This window comes from Hypanus sabinus, chromosome 14, assembly GCF_030144855.1.
Source record: "Hypanus sabinus isolate sHypSab1 chromosome 14, sHypSab1.hap1, whole genome shotgun sequence".
Classification (NCBI taxonomy): Eukaryota; Metazoa; Chordata; class Chondrichthyes; order Myliobatiformes; family Dasyatidae; genus Hypanus; species Hypanus sabinus.
In genome coordinates, this window is record NC_082719.1 from 93,562,711 (window position 1) to 93,581,962 (window position 19,252).

Below are 19,252 nucleotides of genomic sequence, written 5' to 3' on the forward strand. Positions count from 1 at the left end.
TTGAAATTGAGGCTCATGCCATCTGATTGAAAGCTACCCAGATAGAGTATGAGGTGTTGCCTCTCCAACCGATCAATGTTATAAATTATTTTCCTCTAGAAATAAATAAAAAGTATTTGCAATAAGAAAACAGAATATAATTTGAAATCTTCCTGAAAGAATGTTGAAGTATCTTCTGAAATTCCTGCTGTTATCTTTGCAGTTTTGGAATCCAGCATGATGGTCAGGGTAATGACTGTGAACCCATGGACACTCACCATTTCATTATGTCACGACAACTACAGTATGATCAGTCTCCTCTTATTTGGTCGCCTTGCAGCAAAGATTACATCACACGGTTCCTGGAGTGAGTCATTAATTTATACCTGACATTTATATATTTTGAATTAAATAGTCCTAAATTTTACTTTTTAGTTTTGCCTACAACTTGCCTCATTTTTCATGGAGAAAATTGTTCTGCTGTGACATGGCGGGAGACAACTTTATGGAGCAGATATAACTGGGAGGAATGATCACAAATGAAAAATTGCAAAGCTGCAAAGTATCTTGAAATTCTTTTCAGATTGGTGAATTCTAAAATGATAAGATCAGAACCACTACCTGTAATACCTCCAGAAATTTTGCTAGGATTTTGACAGCTGGTCTGCTGAACAGCACATAGTCTGCAGTGTCTGGTATCTCAAGAAAGAACAAAAATGAAAATCAGAAGTAGCTTTAAAATTCTACTTCAAAGCTCAATCAATAAGCAGCATTTTTGTGATCAATACAACGTTAAAAAAGTGTATTGAATGTTAAAAGATATTTTACCTTGTGGAAACAGTTGGCTGTGCATGATTTTGAAGTTAATTTATTGGTAGTATCCACTCATGATAAGCTGTGACCAGCCTGCACTTGGGGCAGAAGGAAAGGACAGTACCAGCTCACACGTTTTTCTGGGGAGGACTCGGACTTTGAGTTTGGTGAGATGCCTTACAAAATGAGTGTAAGCACTGTAAGGTTTCACTGCTACTCTAATGGAATTTTTTGTTCCCTGCTGAGGTAACGGTTTCTCTGTAGCAGCAATGTTTGGGTTATTGCTGGAGATACCAGGACTGTGGATGCATGTTAGCTGATCAGGATTTTGCTGCCCTGTCTTGTGAATCTGGAAGCAGTTGTTTTTGCTGGAGAGAGAGGGAGAGAGATGAAGAGAGAAGACGCGAATGGAAAGATTTGGTAGACCGCTGGTTGGGGTAGACTCAGAGCGTCCAAAGGGCAGCGACGACCGGAGGAGATCAATGGGGACCGATTGGCCTACGTGTGAGCTCCAACTTTGTGCAGAGTCTGTTTACTAAAACTTGTGCCCTTTTTAAAAATATATTTCATTTTTCTACTAACCATATAGTCAAAGTAAGAGTTATAAAGCTTAATCGTTAAATTGCATATTGTGCATGGTTTGTTATTTCGGGGTACTAATTTGTAACAGGGTACACATCGCGCAACATCCACCCAAATGAGATTTCTTAAATTTGGCCAGGCTGGGGGCTATCACCCTCTATATTAAGCCATTAGGCGAAGCAAGTGTTACAATTGTGGGGGCCACGTTCGGGATTGATTCTGTTGGATGCTGTGTGATTACCCTGAGCAATGAAGCAGTGGGGCAGATATTTGTACTCTGGATGAATTGTTAATTCAACTGTTAAGTACTGTTAAAGTTGCGATTGTGAGCGGAGGTTTGATAAAATGGCAGGCACAGCTCTCATGTTTACGCAGAGCAGCGCTGAGGTAGCTGGGGGCGGAGATTTCGAAAACATGGTTCTATCATTTCTGAGGAGTGAGGGGAAAGAGTGGTGGGATTTGGAATGTCTAATTAGTCCACGTCTCTGATAAAGAGTGAGAATTCTGAGTTAGTTTCCGCCCTTATTTCTCTGGTGAATAAATGGAAAAATCAGCTTCAAAGTCCCAGCTATGGCAGGCTCCGCTGATTCTCTGGAATAAAACCCACCCCTAAAGGGGAGCAGGAGTATGAGACGTGGGCGGAGCGAACCTGTCAGATGTTAGATGAGTGGCAGTGCTCAGATGATGAAAAGTGACAGAGATTGGTTGAAAGTTTGATTGGGCAGGCCGCTGACGTTGTCAAAACTGTCAGGTTAAATTATCCCCTAGTGACAGCTGTAACTTGCGAGAGAGGCAGCAGAATTGGTTGCAGCGCAGAGGGGCCATTCAGGCGCCTGAGGTGGCTCAGTTAAGAGTGGACCAGATAGCCAGGGTGCCCGGTCCCAGGACTGATTGCTTGGGGTCTCCAACAGTTTCGTAAGACGCGCCCCCCTCCATCTTTTTTTCAGCTGATCAGAGAGGTACAGGAAGAGGAGAATGCGGCGAAGACGTGGGAGGCCTCAGTCAGCAGGGTGCAGTCCTCGGTAGTGGTCCCCTGCGGTGAAGTGACCACAGATAACCTACCCCGAGGAGCGGTAGAGGGGATCGTGGCAGAGTTGAGAACGGAGATATGTCAGCTGTTATCAGTGGGTGTGACCCATCCCCCCCCCCATAAGACGGAGCTGATGGGATTCCCCAAGGGGACGAACAATGCAGAGGGCTGCTGGCAGCAGGTGTCACACCAGAAGGAGAGTGAGCCCCCAGGTACCTCAGCAGGGAGAGTCGTTGGGAAAACATTGAGGAGACCCAGTGAGGGAGTGGCCTGGTGTCTCTGGGGGAGCACGTTCCCAGCAATATACCAAGCAACACCTGAAAGAGAAAGACCCTATTCCTGAAGGCTTAGTGGGACCATGCTCCAGTGTGTCACTACAGATAGAGAGTATTTATGCTAAAGCCATACTCAACACCGGGTCGCAGGTCACGTTACTACACCGTTCATTTTACAACTAAAGCATTTACCCTTGACACCATTCAGCACACTGGAGATCTGGGGTCTCAGTGCTGGTGATTATCCATACGATGGTTATTTTGTCAGTGAAACTGGAGTTCGCGGAGTGTCTGGGGTTCTTGATACAGTGGTGCTGGTTTGTTCTGACCCTGTTGAGATGGGCTGCGTCTCAGTTCTAGTGGGGACCAACACCCCTCTTGTGAGGAGGCTTATGGGGCCTGCAAGGAGCAGGCAGGTGAGAGCTTTGGGGGAAATTGCCCATGCAGGTGGTGTTCCAAGTTGCTTTTGAGGAAATGCGTGGCAACATTGGGCTGGATACCGAATTTAAACAAGGGACTGTGTGGTTCACCCAGTCGAAGCCAATGGTGGTACGGACCGGAGAAGCAGTGAGAGTAATGGGGACCCCCAGAGTGACTGAGGGCAAAGCCCTCATAAAGGACACTCCGGAAGACCACGAGGGGGAGTCGGGATTTCCTGCTGGGGGACTGGTGATGCCCGTATTGCAGAAGCCCTCAGTTGTACAGGTGAGCAAGATGGCAGTGATCGTCAGGAACAGTCCAAAGAGGGAGGTCTCCTTCAAGCGGGGGATGCCCCTGGCGTATTTACTCCCGGTGACGGTAATGCCTAATGCCCTAATGAGACACACTGGGGAGAAACTATTGGAAAGGGGGGGGGGGAAGTTGACCGCTGAGTCATTCAACTCTGGGGACTCCCTAGTGCTGCTGGGCTGGAAAAGGAGGCTGGTAGAGAAGATGCTGAAGCTGGAAGGTGTCTTTTCCATTGGTGAGTTTGATGTGGGTTGTTCCAAGAGCACGCATCACACTATCCGGGTGAGCAAGGACACCCTGTCTAGTGAGAGGTCGTGGCGACTCGTCCCTGCAGACGTGGAGGACGTCCGGCAGCGTTTGTGTAAGTTGAAGGAAGCTGGGTTCATCACTGAGTCCCGAAGCCCCCATGCATTCCCTGTAGTAGTGGCCCGGAAAAGGAATGGGAAGATATACGTGTGTGGACTATAGGACCCTGAACAGGCACGCCGTCCCTGATCAGTATACGGTCCCGAGGATTGAAGACGCGCTGGCCTGACTGAGTGGTGCGAAATGGTTCAGTGTGCTGGACTTGAGTGGATATTACCAGATCTCCATGAGCGTGACTGACAAAGAGAAGACAGCATTTACATGTCCCCTGGAATTATTCCAGTTTAAAAGGGTACCCCAAGGCATATCGGGAGCCCCTGCCACCTTCCAGAGAGTCACGGAGAAGCCGATGGGGGATTTGAACTTGCTTGAGGTGTTGGTGTATTTGGATGACCTCATAGTATTTATATCTACCTTGGAAGAACATGAAGTGAGGCTGCTGAAGGTGCTCAGCTGCCTGAAAGCTGAAGGGTTAAAACTTATTATGTGGTGGAGAGTCAGATGCCAAACCTACCAGTTTTCTGGATGAAACCAGGATGGGAATGGGCCTGTCAAGATCCTCAATCAAAACCACCTTTTGACCCAGAGCCTGACTTGGAGCCTACACCTAGTAAGAGAACTCTGCGAGAACGCGGGGCAACTATAAGGGCCCACAGCGGGAGAGGCTGAGCCCGGCCCCACCCATGAAAGGGATACTGATTTGGAGGATGATGATCTGGATGTGTGGTATATGCTGCCTTTCGCTAACTCCCTATCGATTGAAGAAGAAATTCCTGTCCCTTCTCCTACTGAATCAGGTGAAGTGGGGGGGTTGGTGCTATCAGTGGGCAGCCTGGGTTACAGCAGGACCCTGAAGGAGAGGAAGCGGGGCCTGGACATGGGACAGAGGGCTCCGAGTTGCAGGAGGGCATGAGTGAAAGGATGTTGGTGGGAGAGTCTAGGACAAGAGGCCATAACGTCAGGATAGAGGGGCATCCATTTACAATAGTGGAACAATTTGTTTAGCCAGAGTGTGTTGAATTTGTTACCACAGGCAGCTGTCATTGGGTATATTTAAGACAGAGCTTGATAGGTTCCTGATTTGGCCGTGGTATCAAAGGTTATGGGAAGAAGACTCGGGACAGACTCAATAGACCAAGTGGCTAGTTCTATTCCTCTGTGGTTTGGTTTTATATATTCCAGCCAGCCTCAACCGGTTGCTCCTAGACTTCAGTTACCTATTGCCCTGTCGAGTTCCGTATCAGTTCTCTCTTATCTTGTGGTCCCTTATAGCTTGTTATTTCAGAATCAAATTAAATATCAATGGCATACATCATGAAATTTGTTGTTACATGGCATCAGTTATACGGTTATTATTACAGTATGATAAAAACTGTAAATAATTAGAGTGAGATGTGTATTACTGGGGCAAAAATATCAGAGTAAATTGAGGAAAGAGGAAATAATAGATCTGTCAAATGACCTTCACTGTATAATATTTAAAAAGATAAATTAAATCAATGGTGCAAAAAGAAAGAAATAAAATAGTGAGGTAGAGTTCATGGGTTCAATGTCCATTCAGATATCAGAAGGGCAGAACTGAATCACTGAGTGTGTACCTTCTGGCTGCTGTACCACCTCCTTGATGGTAACAATGAGAAGAGCTCATGTCCTGTGTTGGGGTCCTTAAATAATGTATTTTGAAGCATCGCTCCTTGAAGATGTTCTGGATGCTGGGTGTCTGGTGCCCGAGATGGAGGTGACTGAGTTTATAAATTTTTACAGCCTATTTCTATCCTGAGCTCTCTGCAGGTATTGCAGTTTATTAGTAAGATATTGTTTACTACTAAATCATCTCTGCTGCCTTCCCACTGGGTCAAACCTCCCCTACAGTTCCTGACAGAAGATGAGTTTTGGCAGTGCACTGTCGATCTCTAAGTACTGCAGAGCTCCCCTGCACTGGAACAGGTAGAGAAGTTGAAGATTCATAGCACTAAATGCCTACTCTGGCACACCTTGAGTGGAAGCATGGCATCTCGTACTGAAGGGTTTTGGCCCCAAGCATTGACTGTACTTTTTTCCATACATGCTGCCCCGCCTGCTGAGTTCCCCCAGCATTTTGTGTGTGTTGCTCACACTCTAACCTCCTTTTCTGTGGTTCTGCTGCCTCCATTGCTGCAGCCTCTACCGATACAGCAATGCTCAATGCCTGTTTTAAGGGTAGGTCTCTTTCTGACAGTAGCCTCTTTTGAGTGCTTTGACTTTGCACGTCACATACAAGCCTGTCCCTAATGCAACTCTACTTGGCATTGCTGTCTGACCTACTGAGTTCCTGCTGCATTCCTACTGGGCATTTTGTGTGTGTTGCATCTGATGGGCATGAGTTGTAAAGTCACACCTGATTGCCATTGCAGCCCAGTAGCTTTTGTTTTGCTGAGGATGATTTCGTACCCTGTCTTCAATTATTTAAAGCATATTATTCAGTTGTGATCATAATGCTACCAGTATCACCTGGCTGTCTGCAGACTATTTCGTTCACTTCCTGTGAAGCAAACTAGTTCATAGGCTGTAAAGTGGTTTGTGAAGTCCCAGTGTATTGACAAGGACTTTAGCTCATCCTTTCCATTCAGATGAATGTTCCAGAACCTAATGAACACATTGACCCTTGTTCCGTGAAGTTTAAGCCTATATATACTTGTGTCCTGAAACTCTAAAATCGCAGTGGAAATGTTTAAAGTAAACTAAATGACCATATTTTTGAAAGGTTATTAGAGAAGATTACTCTTCATTGGATCATACAGCTGCAGATTAAAACCAGCAAAGGCGAGGATTTGAGCAAAACTCTGAAGGATAATCTATAGAATGTCAGAAGCGAGAAATGTTGGAAAGCCTGCAGGGGTATTAAAGTACATTGCATTAGAGATTGACTCAGACTTTCAGAGGTAAACTGGGGCAGAAATGTCAGAGTAAATTGAGAAATGAGGAAATAACAGAGCTGTCAAATGACATTTCTGCAGCTGCCGTTGTGGGTGACTGCTGCACCAATTGCCAAAACATAGTTGGTAATTCATAACATGTTGAAAGATCAGGACATGTACTGGAGACGGGAGTTATTTGTAGAATGCCAGGGTTGTAAGATCCAATCCTGGAAAAATTGAAGGAAGAACCTGGTGAGATTCAGTATATTCAATAGCGGTGGCAGCAGCAAAATTCACAAAACCAAGAGAAAGGAAAGTATAAATGAGAGGGACAAGAAATAGGCATGGCAGAAGGTCACTCAGTTTCTCTGGCCTGCGCCTCCACTTGGTACATTACTAAAGGCACACACTCAATGATTCAGGAATAGCTTCTTCCCTTCTGTCATCAGATTTCTGAAACCAAGAACACTACCTCACTACTATTTTGCACTACTTATTTAATTTAACTTTTATATATTGAGTATCTATAATTGCTGTAATTCACTTTTTTTATCATCGCGTATTGCATTGTACTGTTGCCGCAAATACAACAAATTTCACGAAATACACTGGTGATATTAAACCCAATTCTGATCATCTACTTAATGAAACAATTTCAATTCCATAAGCTTCTTCAGAGACACACAAGGCTGAGGTTTGAACAAAGAACATCACAGTTCAGTACAGGCCCTTTGAGCTGCGATGCTGTGCTGATCTTTTCATCTACTCCCAGAGCCCTCCATTTTTCTATCATTCATGTGCCTATCTAAGAGCTTCTTAAATGCCCTTGATGTATCTGCCTCTACCACTTCCCCTGGTAGAGCGTCCACACACCCACATCTCTCTAACATCCCTCCTCTACTTTCCTCCAATTGGCTTAAATTTATGCCCCTTCTAATTAGCCAGCAGATCCTGGAATTTGGGACACCGAGCAAACTAATGAGTACCTCCAGGAAATTGTTTCCCATTTTCACCTTCTCCCCATGTTACATGATACCTTTGGCATTAAGAGATATATTTACCTCCTATATGAATATATTTCATGACCTACTCTCTACCACCTTCTGCAATAGAGAATTCCCCCGCCACTGGTTGAAGAAGTTTCTCCTGATTTTAATTGACGTACCCAGCATCCCAAGGCTGTAAGTGCCCGATCTGGTTGTGAAGGTCTGATCTGCCCCATCCTCTTAGAATTTTACCTGTTACATTATTCCATTCCTCATCTACTCTACGTTTTTATGAATGAAATATCCAGACCTACTATTAACTACCCAGTGCTGTCCCAGCACTTCCATACTTAGTTGTAGAATTCAAACAGATTTCTTACTGTTGTTTCTGAAAGAAGGCATTTGAATTAAGAAAATTATTAGGAATGATGTCATAATCACCCCAAGATTGACCTAGAAGCTAGAATCGAAGTCATCCCCAATTCACCTTGTGGTCTGTGCAGTTTTTAGAAGAAATGCGGGCACTCCCTGGGTTGTGTAAATATTCTTTTCCAGAGAGGTGTCTGTAAATTGATCATTTTATCTGTCAGATATGAGCAATTTCTTTGAGGGTAATGCTGCCTGACCTGCTGAGTTCCTCCAGCATTTTATCTGTATTGAACTACACAAAGTAGGGAAATCTTGTCTTCTTTGATATGAAACCTTACAACTTGGTTGAAAATTAAAACCTAGTCTTTAGATGGTCAAAACTAAGCATAATGACTAGGCCTGATAACAAGCTATCAGGCCCTTGAACCAGTGGGGATAACTTCACTTGCTCCATCATTGAAATGTTCCCACAAACCGTGGACTCACTTTTAAGGACTCTTCATCTCATGTTCTCGATATTCATAACAAACAATAGAAGCTTTGCAGATACTGGAAATCTGAGCAACACACACCAAATGCTGGAGGAACTCAGCAGGCCAGTCAGCATCTATGGAAAAAAAGTGCAGTGGATGTTTTGGCCAGAGACCCTTTGGAGGACTGGAGAAAAAAAGATCAGATGTAGATTTAAAATGTGCTCTATATTTATTGTATATTTATTTATTATTATTGTTTCTTCTCTTTGTATTTGCACAGTTTGTTGTCTTCTGCATTCGGTTAGAAACATAGAAATATGGAAAGCCTACAGCACAATACAGGCCCTTCAGCCCACAATGCTGTGCCGAGCATGTATTTTAGAAATAATCTAGTGTTACCCATAGCCCTCTATTTTTCTAAGCTCCATGTATCTATCCAGGAGTCTCTTATAAGACCCTATTATATCCACCTCCACCATTGTCAGCAGCAGCCCATTCCAAGCACTCACCACTCTCTGTGTAAAAAAAAACTTACCCCTGACATCTCCTCTGTACCTACTTCCAAGCACCTTAAAACTATGCCCTCTTGTGTTAGCCATTTCCGCCCTGGGAAAAAGTCTCTGACTATCCACACGATCAATCCCTCTCATCACCTTATACATTTTTATCAGGTCACCTCTCATACTCTGTTGCTCCAAGGAGAAAATGCCAAGTTCACTCAACCTATTCTCATAAGGCATGCTCCCCAATCCAGACAACATCCTTGTAATTCTCCTCTGCACCCTTTCTATAGTATCCACATCCTTCCTGTGCTAAGTTGATCAGAACTGAGCACAGTACTCCAATGGGGTCTGACCAGGGTCCTATATAGCTGTAACATTATTCCTCGACTCTTGAACTCAATCTCATGGTTGATGAAGGCCAATACACCAGATCCCTTCTTATCCACATATTCAACCTGCGCAGCAGCTTTGAACGTCCTATGGACTCGGACCCCAAGATCCCTCTGATCCTCCACACTGCCAAGAGTCTTACCATTGATACCATATTCTGCCATTATATTTGACCAAGCAAAATGAACCACCTCACACTTATCTGGGTTGAATGCCATCTGCCACTTCTCAACCCAGTTTTGTATCCTATCGATGTCCTGCTGTAACCTCTGACAGCCCTCCACACTATCCACAATACCCCCAACCTTAGTGTCATCAGCAAATTTACTAAACCATCTCTCCACTTCCTCATCCAGGTCATTTGTAAAGATCACGAAGAGTAGGCATCACGGAACAGATCCCTGAGGCACACCACTGGTCACCAATCTCCATGGAGATTATGACCCATCTACAATTACTCTTTGCCTTCTGAGTGCAAGCCAATTCTGAATCAACAAAGCAAAGTTCCCCTTGGATTACATGCCTCCTTACTTTCTCAATAAGCCTGCATGGGGTACCTTATCTAATGCCTTGCAGTAATCCATATACACTACATCTACGGCTCTACCTTCATCAATGTGTTTAGTTATATCCTCTAAAAATTCAATCAGGCTTGTAAGATACATCCTGCCTTTGACAAAGCCATGCTGACTATTCCTAATCATATTGTGCCTCTCCAAATGTTCATAAATCTTGCCTCTCAGGATCTTCTCCATCAACTTACCAATCATTGAAGTAAGACTCACTAGTCTGTAATTTCCTGGAACACACACAAAATGCTGGTAGAACACAGCAGGCCAGGCAGCATCTATAGTAGAAGCACTGTTGACGTTTCGGGCCGAGACCCTTCATCAGGACTAACTGAAAGGAAAGATAGTAAGAGATTTGAAAGTAGGAGGGGGAGAGGAAATGCAAAATGATAGGAGAAGACTGGAGGATGTTGGGGTGAAGCTGAGAGCTGGAAAAGTCGTCTATCCACAGCCTCGTCTACTGTCAAGATGAAGTTGTCTATCCATGGCCTCCTCTACTGTCAAGATGAAGCCACACTCAGGTTGGAGGAACAACACCTTAAATACCAACTGGGTAGCCTCCAACCTGATGGCATGAACATTGACTTCTCTAACTCCTTCCCTTCTTACCCCATCCCTGATAGTATTTTCCCCCCTCCTTTTTTTTCTCTCTTTCTGCCCATCACTCTGCCTGTACTCCATCTCCCTCTGGTGCTCCCCTCCCCCTTTCTTTCTCCCTTGGCCTCCCGTCCCATGGTCCTTTCCCTTCTCCAGCTCTGTATCTCTTTTGCCAATCACCTTTCCGGCTCTCAGCTTCACCCCACCTCCTCCGGTCTTCTCCTATCATTTTCCATTTTCCCCTCTCCCTCCTACTTTCAAATCTCTTACTATCTTTCCTTTTAGTTAGTCCTGACGAAGAGTCTCGGCCCGAAATGTCGACAGTGCTTCTACTATAGATGCTGCCTGGCCTGCTGTGTTCCACCAGCTTTTTGTGTGTGTTGCTTGAATTTCCAGCATCTGCAGATTTCCTCGTTTTTGTAATTTCCTGAGCTATTTCTACTTCCTTTCTTGAATAAGGGAAAAACATCTGCAACCCTCCAATCCTCCGGAACCTCTCCTGTCCTCATTGATGATGCGAAGATCATTGCCACAGCCTCAGCAATCTCCTCTCACCTCCCACAGTGGCATGGGGTATAACCTCATCTGGTCTATATGCTCAAGTTTTTTAGTCCACTGTAAATCATCCCTATGATCTTCAAGGTCCTTTTTCTGTAGTGAATACCGAAGCAAAGTATTCATTAAGTATCTCTGCTGTCTCCTCCAGTTCTGTACACACTTTTCCACAGTCACACTTGATTGGTCCTATTCTCTCACGTCTTTTCCTCTTGCTCCTCACATACTTGTAGAATGCCTTGGGGTTTTCCTTACTCCTGCTCGCCAAGGCCTTGTCATGGCTCCTTCTGCTTCTCCTAATTTCATTCTTAAGCTCCTAAGCTTAAGCTCGCCTAATAATTTTCTAGATCTCTATCATTTCCCAGTTTTTTGAATCTTTCATAAGCTTTTCTTCTTGACTAGATTTCCAACAGCCTTTATACACCATGGTTCCTGTACCCTACCATCCTTTCCCTGCCTCATTGGAACATTCCTATGCAGAATGCCACGCAGATATCCCATGAACATTTGCCACATTTCTGCTGTACATTTCCCTGAGAACATCTTTTCCCTCATCTGCCATCTGGGTAGCCTCCTGCCTGGTGGCATGAACATTGAATTCACCAATTTCCGGTAATTCCCCCCCCCCCCCCCACCACCCCTTCCCCTATCCTGGGTCCTTCTCTGCCTCTCTCCCCTTTCAACTTTCTGCTTCTTTATCTCTACAGTTCTTTCATGTTTATCCCCTCCCCCCTTTATCTTTCCTTTGATTGGTTTTCCACCTGGTGCCTCTAGGCCCTACCCCCTCCCCTATCTCTATTACTGGGCTTCGGCCCTCTCTTCCCCCCCATTCCTGATGAAGGATCTCGGCCCGAAACGTTGGCTACTCTTTTCTCATGGATGCTGCCTGACCTGCTGAGTTCTTCCAGCATTGTATACGTGTTCTTTGATCCACAGCATCTGCAGTTGTACTTTTGTGTTTTTACAGCATCATTAATGACAGACACACAAGATTACATCTCCTCTTTTCAGTTCCCTTTGTAAGTTTTTGTGCACTCCCTCCATGGCAAGAACCTCCTTCCTCGGATAAGGAGTCTAAGATTCCACACTAGACTCAAGCTGTGGTCTTCCGTGCAGCTGTCCTTCAGTTCATACTTCCTGTTTCCTATCCAGAACAGTACATTGATGAGAGAGGCAGAGTGTGTGGAGTGGCGTTGTACAGTGGAAGTGATTGCCATCTGGGCTTCAATTCCTGCCGCAGTCTGTAAAAAGTCGATCCATTCTCCTGTGACCACAGGGCTTTACATTCCAAAGATGTATGGTTAGAGTTGGTGAGTTGTGGGCATGCTGTGTTGGAGCCAGAAACACGACATTTGTGAGCTGATCTCAGAATATAAATGTCAGATCTCCCTGATCTCATAATAGAAGGATGTCACTTTAGAACAGAGATGGGGAGGAATTTCTTTAACCAAAAGGCTGTGGAATTCACTGCCAACGACAGCTGTGGAGGCCAAGTCTGTGGATACATTTAAAGTGGAGATTAATAGGTTGTTGATTCATCAGGATGTTACTGGGAGAAGTAAGTTTGAGAGCGATAATATGTCGCCCATGTTGAAAAGGTGGTGCACGCTAGATGGGCCAAATGGCCTAATGTTGCTGCTGTCTTGTGGTCTCATAAACTGACACAAAAGATTCATTTCACTGCATGTTCTGAGGTTTCATTGTACATGTGACAGCTAATGCTAACCTTTTAAGCGCACAGAAGGCTAAAGTACAGTACAGGCCCTTCAGCTCAGACCTTTTAACCTAGTTAAAGTTCAATCTAACCTTTTCTCCCACGTAGCCTTCTATTTTCCTTTTATCCACGAACCTCTCAGTCAGTCTATTTGTCCATCAGTCCTTGGTCAGAGTTGTCAGGTACTTCTAACACTGTATTTGTTCTTCAAAATAATCAAGCTGATCATAAAATGATTGGCTAATGTCAAATAATTAGGAAGCTTGAAGAGGTAGCTGAAGTAATTCCTAATGGCTTTCCGCAAATCAAATACCTTTCATCTCTTACAAAGGATTTTGAATCTGACGGATTAAATTCAACATTTGAGAATTGAAGTGCAGGGACTGCTTTGCATATTTGTTTGCTTGTTTAAATTTTACATGAGTAAAAGTTAGACAGAGTATTAAATGGTGCAGTGCATTGAAATCTTTTTATCTCATGAGGTGTCCCAATTTCAGCACTAATTTTCAATCTCGTCCTGTGAGGCTGCAGGGCTTTCGCTATCTGATATAAAAGCAGTCAGGGATGATTTCCACTGGTAGCCTTCCCATGTAGAGATCTGATATGTTATTTATCTATCCATCTCTATCTGTTTTTATCTGTGTTTACACAGTTCTTCTTTCCCACATTAGTTGTTTATTGGTCTTTGTAGTTTTTCATTGGTTTTATCTTAATTCATTTCTGTGAATGCCTGCAAAAAATGAACCTGAGTAACGTATGGTACTTCGATAATAAATGTACTTTGAACTTTGAAGTTGGAAGCCATTGAGCAGTGACGAAAGCTATGACTTCCTAATGGCGATTGGAGGATCAAAACACTGCAATTGTGATCCGGGGTTGCATGTAATAAAATTGTATGGGTGACAGCACGTGCAGTAATATAATGCAAGCAACACACACAAACTGCTGGAGGAACTCTATGAAAAACAGCTTCTGTGGAGGAAAGGTACAGTCGATGTTTCAGGCTGAAACCCTCCTGTTTGCAGTAATGTAATAATTGGTTTTCACATCAGGCTGATACTTTTCCTTCCAAGTACTGTGGGACTTAAGCAGAGAGGACATAAAATGTGAAACAGCCTTAAACAATGTAAAATTATAGCCGGGAGAAGGAATGGAAATCTGATGTGATATGTGCGTGATATCACCAAACACATCTGTCCCTCTCCCTCCCCCACACCCACCTCTGTTTTCCACAGGGATCACTGCTCTGTAATTCTCTTGTCCATTTGTCCCTCTACACTAATCTCTTTCCTGACACATATCCCTGCAGGCAATAAAAATGCTACACCTGCCTACTTACCTCCTCCCTTACAGTCCTTCCAGGTGAGGCAAATCTTTACCTGTAAATCTGTGGGACTGACAATTGTATCTGTTGCTCCCAATGTGGTCTCATTTGTGAGACACGACATATATTAAGGGACCGCTTTGTCGAGCTTCCCCACTCTATCTGCTAAAAGAGGAAATTTCCAGTGGCCCACCATTTTAATTCTTATCACCATTCCCATTCTGACATAACAGTCCATGGGCTCCCTTTTTTGCCCCAGTGAGGCCAATCTCAGGATAGAGGCAACACCTCATATTCCATATAAGTAGCCTCCAACCTGATGATGTACATCAATTTCTCCTTCTGGAAATTTTCTTCATCCCCCTTCACTCCTCTTCTATTCCCCACTTGGGCCTCTTACCTCTTCTCCTTATATATATATATATATATATATAAATACAGTAGATCCTGTAGAATCTCTATTTCTGCATATCACCTAAAATTGTAAAACTAGATAACCCAATTAAATAAATAACACACAAAAACATTATACTTGTTTATTTATTTATTGAGGAAAGAAATACAATATTACATGTATTTGTTGGGAAAAGTATGTGAACCTTGGGGGTAACGCCTTCTACAAAAGCTGTTTGGAGTCAGGTGTTCCATTCAAGGAGATGAGATTGATTGGAGGTGTGGGCTGTAGAGATGCCCTGCCCTATTAAAAAAAAGTTACACAAAGTTAGATTACTGACAGAGCCTGCTCTTCTGAAAAAAGATCTGTTTATGTGCACCATGCCTCGAATAAAACAGATTTCAGAGGACCTTAAAAGAAGAATTGTAGAGATCCATGAAGTTGGAAAAGGCTTCAAAAGCATTTCTTAACAATTGTGTGTTCATCAGTCCACAGTAGAGAAATAGTCTGCAAATGGAGGAAATTCAGTAGCGTTGCTACTCTTCCTCGGAGTGGGGATCCTACAAAGATCACACCAAGAGCACAATGTGCTCTGCTGAAGGTGAAGAAGAACCCAAGGGTAACAGCAAAAGGCCTGCAGAAAACTCTAGAACTCACTGAAGTCTCTCTTCATGTGTCCACTGTAAGAAAGATACTGACAAGAATGGTGTTCATGGAAGGATGCCATAGAGTAAGCCACTCCAAACAAAAAGATTGCTGCATGTTTCAAGTTTGCAGTAGACCACCTGGATGTTCTACAATACTTCTGGGACAATATTCTATGGATAGATGAGTCAAATATTGAACTTTTACAGAAATGCACATTGCTGTTTGGAGGAAAAAGCGCACTGCACACCAACCCTAAAACCTCATCCCAACCATGAAGCATGGTGGAAGGAGCATCATGGTTTGGGGCTGCTTTGCTGCCCCAGGGCCTGGACAGCTTGCAGTTGTTGAGAGAACAATGAATTCAAAATTATATCAAGACACTTTACAGGAGAATGTCAGGGTAGTAGTCCATCACCTGAAGCTTAATAAAAGTTCTATATTGCAACAAGACAATAATCCAAAAGACGAGAGTAAATCAGGAACAGAATGGTTTAAAAAGAAGAAAGTTTTGTGTTTTGGAATGACCAAGTCAAAGTCCTAACCTTTATCCTGTAGAAGTGTTGTGGAAGAACCCGAAGCAAGCAGTTCATGCAAGGAAGCCTACCAACATCCCAGAGTTGAAGCAAACTCCAATGCGATGTGCATGACTGGTCAACAGTTACTGAAAACATTTGGTCGAAGTTACTGCTGTACAAGGGGGTCACACCAATTACTGAAAGCAAAGGTTCACTCACTTTTTCCAACAAATACGTGTGATATTAGATCATTTATCTCAATAAATAATGAAACAAGTATAATGTTCTTTTAATGTTTTTTTAATTGGGTTCTCTTTATTTAGTTTTTGGACTTTGGTGAAGATCTGATCACACTTTAGGTCAGACATACAGAAACAGAAAATTCTACAAGTTTCATAAACTTGTTAGCACCTTTGTAAATTAAGAAATGAAAAAGAGAGCAAAAAAAAAGCAAAAGGGTGAGATAGTGTTCGTGGGTTCATTGTGCATCCAGAAATCTGATGGTGGAGGGAAGAAGCTGTTTCTGAAACCTTGAGTGTGTGCCTTTAGGCTCCTGTGCCTCCTCCTTGATAGTAGCAATGAAAAGAGGGCATATCCTGGGTGATGGGTGTCATTCATGGTGGATGCTACAATTTAAGGCATCGCCGTTTGAAGGTGTCCTTAATGCTGGGGAGGCTAGTGTCCATGATGGAGCTGGCTGGGTTTACAATTTCCTGTAGTTTTTTCTGATTCCGTGCAGTGCTCCCTCCATACCAGACTCTAGTGCAACCAGTTAGAATGACTTCCATGGTACATCTACAGAAATTTGCAAGAGTCTTTCATGACATAGCAAGTCTCCTCAATCTGCTAATGAGGATTAGCTGATGTACCTTCTTTGTAATTGAATCAGTATGTTGGATTCAGGACAGATCTTCAGAGATCTTCACACCCAGGAACTTGAAACTGCTCCCCCTTTTCACTGTAGATCCCTTGATGAGCACTGGTGTGTGTCTCATCGACTTCCCCTTCCTGAAGTTCATAGTCAATTTCTTGGTCTTACTAATGTTTACTGCAAGGTTATTGTTAAAACACCACTCAACCAGCTGATCTGTTTCACTCCTGTATGTCTCCTTGCAACCAGTTAAAATTCTGCCAACAATAGATGTGTCTGTTAGATTGATAGAGGTGATTGAGCTGTGCTTAGCCACACAGTCATGGGTGTAGAGAGAATAGACAGTGAGCTAAGCATGCATCCTTGAAGTGTGCCAGGAGTGAAGGGGAGATGTTATTTCCAATCTGCACTGACTATGTTCTCCCAGTCAGGTGGTCAAGGGTCCAGTTGCTGAGGAAGAAACTGAGGCCCGGGTTTTGGAGCTTGTTAATTTGAACTGCAAGTATGATTGTGTTGAACACTGAGATATAATCAATAAACAGTAGGCTGACATGTGTAGATATTGCTTTTGTCCAGGTTCAAGTAAGAAGGTTCAAGTGAAGCAATTACAGTGCCAGCTGTAAGATCTTCTTCAATTCCCACCTCTGTCCCCCCCCCCCCGTGACCTCTTTGATTTCCTCCTGATGCTCCAGTTTCCTCCCCCATTCCAAAGACATACTGGTTAGGATTAGCAAGTTGTGGGTATGGTATGTTCACTCCACTAATGTGGCAACATGTGCGGGCTCCCGCACCACAATCACTGGTGATTTGATTTGACACCAACACCAACACTATGTGTTTCAGTATACATGTGACAAATAAAGGTAATCTTTTCAAACATCCAATAATAGCATTTGGTAAATGGAAAACCACAAATGGAATTTATTATCTCTACGTATTTGATAATTGCTTGACGCTTTTGAGATTTATAAATCACAGCTAGCTTCACTCAACTTTGTTTCCACTGAGACTCTAATTTGTAGCCGTGACAGTTTTCCATTTGCCTGTTATTTTTCCTTTGCCTCATCCATTTTATTTTGCTCGAACTGCTCTGCATGTTCCTTAGCTTTTCACTCTGAAGCTGAACACATGACTTTTTATTCTTTATCTTTCTGTGCCGAGTCATTTTAATTGACACTGCTTTCTCTTTCTGCCGGTTGATTGGATTTCACTGTTTGGACTGTGTGTGATACTGAAATTCTACACATGCTGCCATTCGCTATCATTCCAGCTGTAACCAGCAACATTCATTGTATGTGAGATAAAGATGAAATAATCATGTCGATCATTTCAAAGCTAAAGGCACTTTGATTATCAAAGTATGTATGCAGTATAGAACCCTGAGTTTCATCTTCCTACAGACTACTATAAAACAAAGAAAACCCACGGAACCTGTTCAGTGGAAAGAATCAGACCCTCCCGCCCTCCCCCATGTGCAAAAATAAAACAATAAATTGTGCAAATAGCAAAAAAAAACAAACACATAACGTGAGCTAGAGTCCAGTCTGCAACCGCATCAATTAAACCGTGCCTGAGCCCCAGGACGCCAGCAGTGTCGAGCAAGAAGGAGAGAGAGACCTTTCGAATGCACGAACTTCCTCCAGGAGTGGGGTGTGAGAGGGAGAGAGAGACTGGTCCTCTGGTAGCAGCAAGTGAGAGGACGAGAGAGACCATCAGACACCCTTCTCCAGCAGCAAGGAGCAAGAGGCTGGTAGATGACACCGAACACACGCTTGCCTTCAGCACCCATCCTGATGGTTTCGCTCTTCCTCAACACTTTCATCAGCGAGAGATCGTGAGCTTGCACCCGGTTTCCAGGTTTCCCGGCCTTGAGGCCACACGCCGCCCTCAGAGACAGCAAAGTGCCAAATCGCACAGTTGGCCCGAAAACACACCACCAAACTGCAGATCACAAGCTTCAACAGTAGTAGGCTCACTTTTGAATGAAAAAGATGTGAAGGAAGTTGTTTCTTGACTCGTCTGGAGAATGTCGTCTCTGGTCACGTTGTTGGCTGACACCATTTTCTTCCAGCCTTTCCTTAACCACATCGAATATACATTAATTGATAACAGCTCAAAGTAAATATATTATCGAAGTTCTGATATGCCATATCACCATATTTACTTCCTTGAGATCTATTTTCATGAAGGCATTTTGATTTGCTGTGCTCTGGTTGTGATACTGCCTTAAATGCATTTAATCTCTTCTTCTTCAGTCCATCTTCTAACCAAAGATGCAAATATGCTGTTTAATTCCAGCACAGAACATACGTAGAAAATGGGACACTACAGCTCAGCTATGACCCACAATATTCAACCACCTTTGAATTTACTTTACGATCCATCTAACCCTTCTCTCCTACATAGCCCTTCACTTTAAGACCATAAGACATAGGAGCGGAATTAGGCCATTTAGCCCATCGAGTCTGCTCACCATTTGATCAGCCTCATTCTCCTTCCTTCTCCCTGCAACCTTTTGAGGCCCTGCACTGTGTTCAGGGTTCATATGGTTGTAATATTCTGTGGCGACACATCATAGAGAAATAACATGAATGTTCCCTGTAGCTAAATGACACACCATTCACTGAAAGTCGTGAATAGCACGTTCTGTGAGTTGGCCACACCGCAGGTAAA

At 43.6% G+C, this 19,252-nt stretch overlaps 1 protein-coding gene across 1 annotated transcript in view; it reads left to right on the forward strand.

Moving 5' to 3' along the window:
* The window catches only part of LOC132404996 (A disintegrin and metalloproteinase with thrombospondin motifs 12-like), a 626,192-nt gene that overhangs the window by 246,592 nt on the left and 360,348 nt on the right, over window positions 1–19,252 (forward strand). The window contains exon 8 of the mRNA XM_059989657.1: window positions 203–346. Within this exon, the coding sequence (XP_059845640.1) occupies window positions 203–346 (144 nt within the window). The remainder of the gene's footprint in view (window positions 1–202; window positions 347–19,252) is intronic.